This window comes from Palaemon carinicauda, chromosome 20 (genome assembly GCF_036898095.1).
Source record: "Palaemon carinicauda isolate YSFRI2023 chromosome 20, ASM3689809v2, whole genome shotgun sequence".
NCBI classification, from domain to species: Eukaryota; Metazoa; Arthropoda; class Malacostraca; order Decapoda; family Palaemonidae; genus Palaemon; species Palaemon carinicauda.
In genome coordinates, this window is record NC_090744.1 from 81,061,609 (window position 1) to 81,066,297 (window position 4,689).

At 38.6% G+C, this 4,689-nt stretch overlaps 1 protein-coding gene across 1 annotated transcript; it reads left to right on the forward strand.

Annotated features, from left to right (window-relative positions):
- The first annotated feature begins 287 nt into the window (after positions 1-287).
- LOC137659923 (uncharacterized) lies at positions 288-4,167 on the forward strand. The gene is made up of 5 exons (XM_068394689.1): positions 288-398; positions 1,564-1,719; positions 1,902-2,039; positions 2,488-2,669; positions 4,164-4,167. The coding sequence occupies exons 1-5, from the start codon at positions 288-290 to the stop codon at positions 4,165-4,167; spliced, it is 591 nt and encodes a 196-aa protein (XP_068250790.1).
- Positions 4,168-4,689: the final 522 nt, after the last annotated feature.

The following is a 4,689-nucleotide window of genomic DNA, read 5'->3' on the forward strand; positions in this document are numbered from 1 at the left end:
GTGACAGAATAGGCAGCTCAGGGTATCCGATATTGTGGTCGGTGGAGCGACGCTTGAGTTGATTCTTCAATATTTATTTATTTATTTTTTATTTTGGCATTGCCTTTCTCTGCTGAGTATTTTTTTTTTTTTTTTTTCACAAAATGAAGGGATTTATTTTTTATCCTACTGAGTTTTTCAGGTCAGCTGATACCCTGAAGTATTTGACTCTGCTAATTAAGAAACAGTTTGTTGAATATGCAAAGTAATTGGGTGTTCTGCGAAAGACGGCGGACACCAGAGCAGATATGTTGGTTTTAGTTAGGGATAAATTAAAACAGGAGTTAGCTAAAGCTAAACATGCAGGGAGTGAGATTGAGGTAATAGATGATAGTGAGGAGAGTTTTAGTGAGGTCAAAGTAAGTATGAGGGCTGGTCTAACTATGTTTGAGGACCCTCCTGTAGTAGGTACCATTTACGAGGGTCCAGCAAATTTTCCCCAGGTTACGGGTAATGCGTCCTTTAATCCGTTTTTACCCCCACCCCCCTGATTCTGTACCAGTAAAATCTCAGGCCCCTGTTAATGCGTTGGGTGATTCCAAGGAGGAGAAGGAATATAACCTTATTTGGAAACGGATAGAGTTGAAAAAGAAAGGGAGTTCGAGGAGAACGAGCGGGTAAGGCGTCATGAGTTGGAGAAGGTGAAATTAAATATAGAGATGGCTAAGTTGCAGGGGGCCAATTTGATAAGTTCCCTTAGAAGGGACTACTAAGATAGGTTTAATATAGGTGCTGTACTAAAGTTGGTGCCGGTCTTTGACGAAAAGGATGTCCCTGAGTTCTGGAAAAAACGCTACTAATTGGATCAGTCTATGGTACAAGAACGAGAGGAAGGCCTAAAACTAGATCGAGTGACAAAATCAAGGAGATGTGCGGGCTAACGATGGTGGAGTTGGAAAGGAAAGCTCAAGACCGGAATGAATGGAGATGTTTTGTGCAGAGGGCCACGGCCGTTTGACATCGAACACCCCGTCTAACCGGAAGGAGGAAATGAATGTGTAAGGGTTTGTGGAAGACTTGAAGGGAAGAATGGTTGGTGCCTGGAAGTTTGCCAGGGAAAATTTGGAACGGTCCCAGTCAGTAATGAAGAACAACTTAGACAAAATGGTGAAGGTACAGTCATTTGAACCTGGGGAGTTGGTTTTTGTGCTGAGTATGGACTCAGATAGTTTTCTTGAACCAAGATATAAGGGCCCTTGGAAAGTTTTGAGAAAGCTGTCAGAGGTTAACTAAGAAACTGAAGCTCCCGGTTCAAGCCGTAAATGTAGAATATTCCATGTTAGTCGTTTGAATCTTTATATTGGTAAGCTAGATGATCCTTTAGCGATAGTGTCCGAGCCTGTGTCTGTGGTATTGGATGTGTCTCCCGAGGACTCTGACGAGTTATGATGTCAATTTTCTTTGGATGCATTGGGTGAAAATATGCAAAATTTGAAGATGTTAAAAAGTAGGTTAGAGCATTTAGATGTTAACAAACGGGAAGATGTACTTAATTTAATTTATTCATTTTCAGATCTTTTTCAGGATGCTCCAGATAGGACAAATATTTTAAGTCATGACGTTGATGTAGTTGATGCTTCCCCTGTGAAGCCGAGTCCTTACCGGATGAACCCTGTAAAGTGTGATTTGGTCAGTAAAGAGATAGAGTATATGGTGAAACATAACCTTATTCAACCATCAGTAAGTCCCTGGAGTTCTCCTATTGTATTAGTAAAGAAAGCAGACTGTATGTTTCGTATGGGTGTGGACTACCACAAAGTGAACGCCCATACTAAAAATGAATCTTTTCCTCTCCCTCGTATTGATGATTGTCTGGATCGGATTGGTTCTGCCAATTTATTTCTAAGTTGGATCTTTTAAAGGGTTATTGGCAGGTTCCTTTGTCTGACCGAGCTCGTGAAATGTCCCCCTTTGTCTCTCCGTTTGGCCGTTACGAATGTAAGGTTATGCCTTTTTGGAATAAAAAGGCTGCATGTACTTTTCAAAGGCTCATGAATAGGGTAATTTGTGGTTTGAAAGGAGTGAAAATTTATATTGATGACTTGGTAGTATATAGTAATGACTGGGATACCCACATGCTAAGATTGCGTAAGGTTTTTGAAGCCCTTAGGTTTGCTGGGTTAGTTGTTAATTTGGCTAAGTGCGAATTGGGTCAGGCCAAGGTTTGTTATCTGGGTCCTGAGGTTGGTTTAGGTCAGGTGGCTCCGAAACAAGCTAATTTCGAGGCCATTATAAATTTGAAAAGGCCTGGTAATATTAGAGAGATAAGAAGAGTGTTGGGCATGACGGGTTATTACCGCAGATTTATGCGTAATGACTCTGATCTTGCGCAGCCTCTTACTAGTTTATTAGAAAAAGGAAAAAAGTTCTGGTGGTCGGATCAGTGTGAAGAATCTTTTAATAAACTTAAATCAGTGTTAATTACTAACCCCCTTTCGACTTCCCCAGCCTTTTAATATAGCTGTAGATGCTAGTGACGTTAGCATTGGAGGTGTCCTCTTTCAGAGAAAGGAGGACAGTGTTCATCCTGTATCGTACTATAGCAAAAAGCTTCTGGCAGCTGGAAAACGTTACTCCATAATAGAAAAGGAAGCTCTTTCTTTGGTCGGAGCTCTTAACTATTTCAAGACGTATGTGACAAATTTTTCTTTCCCGATTGACATATGGACGGATCACAATCCACTGGTTTTCATCGAGTGGGTGAAGGGAGCGAATCAAAGGATTTTACTCTGGGCCGTTTTTCTGCAGGAGTTCAATTTGGTTGTACAACATGTTAAGGGGATTAACAACAAAATTCCTGTTAAACTTCCTAGAATTTAGTGTACGATCTTGATCCTTCTCATACACCGTCTTGCTCTTTTCTCCATTTAAGGTTGTATAAAAAAAATTTGTTAGGATGTAGTTCTGTTTAAAATATAGCTTTGTAGATAAAGTTCAGGAGTTTTTCTTAGAGTGGTATGCACTCTAGTGTTTTCTAAAGGTTCCCCTGTATTAATTATTGGTTTGTTCCGATATACTAAGACTTTTGATTGTGTATTATATATATGACTTTTTGGGCTATGATGCCGGTGTATTGTAGGTTAAGGTGTATGTCTGTGGGTTTACTGGTAAGTTTATATAGGTCTAGTTATGTCTATTTCCATAAAGTTGGAGAGTTTTGACTAAAGTGCGGTAATATCAGATCTTTAAAATAATGGTAAGCCTTAAAAAGCTCTTGATTTGTATTTTTTTTTAGGGGTACTTTCTGCTTGGTGTTAGGGTTATTAGGTATTAATATTGGTTCTTACTTTACATTTGCATTTCCATCTATTTATAGAAAATAAGTAAAAAAAATTTTTTTTTTTTTTTTTCTTCGGTAAAGGAAGTTATTATGGATTAATGTAATTTTTTATATGATTTTTATCAGCCTTGTTTTTACATTTATTTGTTTTATGTAAAATTAGTGTAAAAATTCCTACTCATAAGGCAGTATTTGTAAATTAGAAGTTTTTTCTGTTGAAATGCTGGTTTAATTTATACGTGTCTAGTTTAATGTTTTGTTTTCTTTTATGTTTTTTTCGAGTCCTTGGATAAAAAGACACCAGTGTTTACTAGTGAGGAATTCGTTCACTAAAGTGAACAGTCGAAACCTAAGGCTTCCCCGACTTACTGCAGCTACTAGCTGAATTGAGCCTTTTGAGAATTACGCCACACACCGTTGACGGCTTTTTTTCAGGTGAATTTCTGCCACCTGCAGTGTTTTGTTGCTCCTGCGTGCTCTATTCTGAAGTCTGCAGAGCCGACGCATTAAATCCCGGCTTTGAGGAGGACTCTGGAAAGAAAACCCCGTCAACGCATCCTCGTCATGACCAGCTGCGGGAGCCCTGGAGCTTGTGGTGATACGTAGGGAGGCAGTGGCCAGGTAGGAACTTTCATTATCCATTTTTTATTGATTTGGGGCTATATTTCCCTGCCTTTGGAGAGGAGTCCTACGGAGCTGTAGTCCCTACAGTAGTAGTGTGCCTGCGGAGCCGCTACCTAATTTGGAGCTGTGGGTGTTGATTTCTCTAGCTTTAAAGAGTGTTGACCGCATTTATGCATTTAGTGTTTTTGTTTAATTATTTAAATTATTTAACTCTTTCTAGGTAAGAGTATGTTATATCCCGTCGGGGAATGTTATTGTAGTTACCCATTTGGGGGTTTTATTACTATTTGACTCTCTCTCGTTAAGAGTGTGTTGGTTCCCGTTGGGGAATTTTGTTATTAATGTTTAAGTGCTAATTGTTAATTATTAATTGGTTAAAATGTTCATGTATAGTCTATTTTATTTAGCCGTGCATATTTGCACTGACTCACAGGGGTGCCCTTTTAGCTCGGAAAGGTTCCTGATACCTGATTGGTCGGAAGTATTTTTGTCCGAACACCTTCATTGTTCTCAAATAATCACCAAGTAATGTGAATCGAAACTTATTTACTAACCTATATTTCTCCATCAGATATATGTTTTGTCAATAAACAATGTGAATTAATAAATATATTATAAAGTATCGTCATGGTAAGTCTAAATTTAATAACATAATGCGCCGAAGTCAACGACAGTAGCTTACTTTCGGATGCACGATTTGTAATTTTGTAATTTTTCACATATTTTAACACAAATTGGGATAAATT

Excerpts from the sequence above, each read along its gene's own strand:
- LOC137659923 (XM_068394689.1), top strand. The coding sequence starts at position 288 with ATGTTGGTTTTAGTTAGGGATAAATTAAAACAGGAGTTAGCTAAAGCT. Across the intron at positions 399-1,563 it reads AGAGTTTTAGTGAGGTCAAA|GATGCTCCAGATAGGACAAA; the intron begins GTAAGTATGAGG and ends GATCTTTTTCAG. Across the intron at positions 2,040-2,487 it reads TTCAAAGGCTCATGAATAGG|CCTTTTAATATAGCTGTAGA; the intron begins GTAATTTGTGGT and ends CGACTTCCCCAG.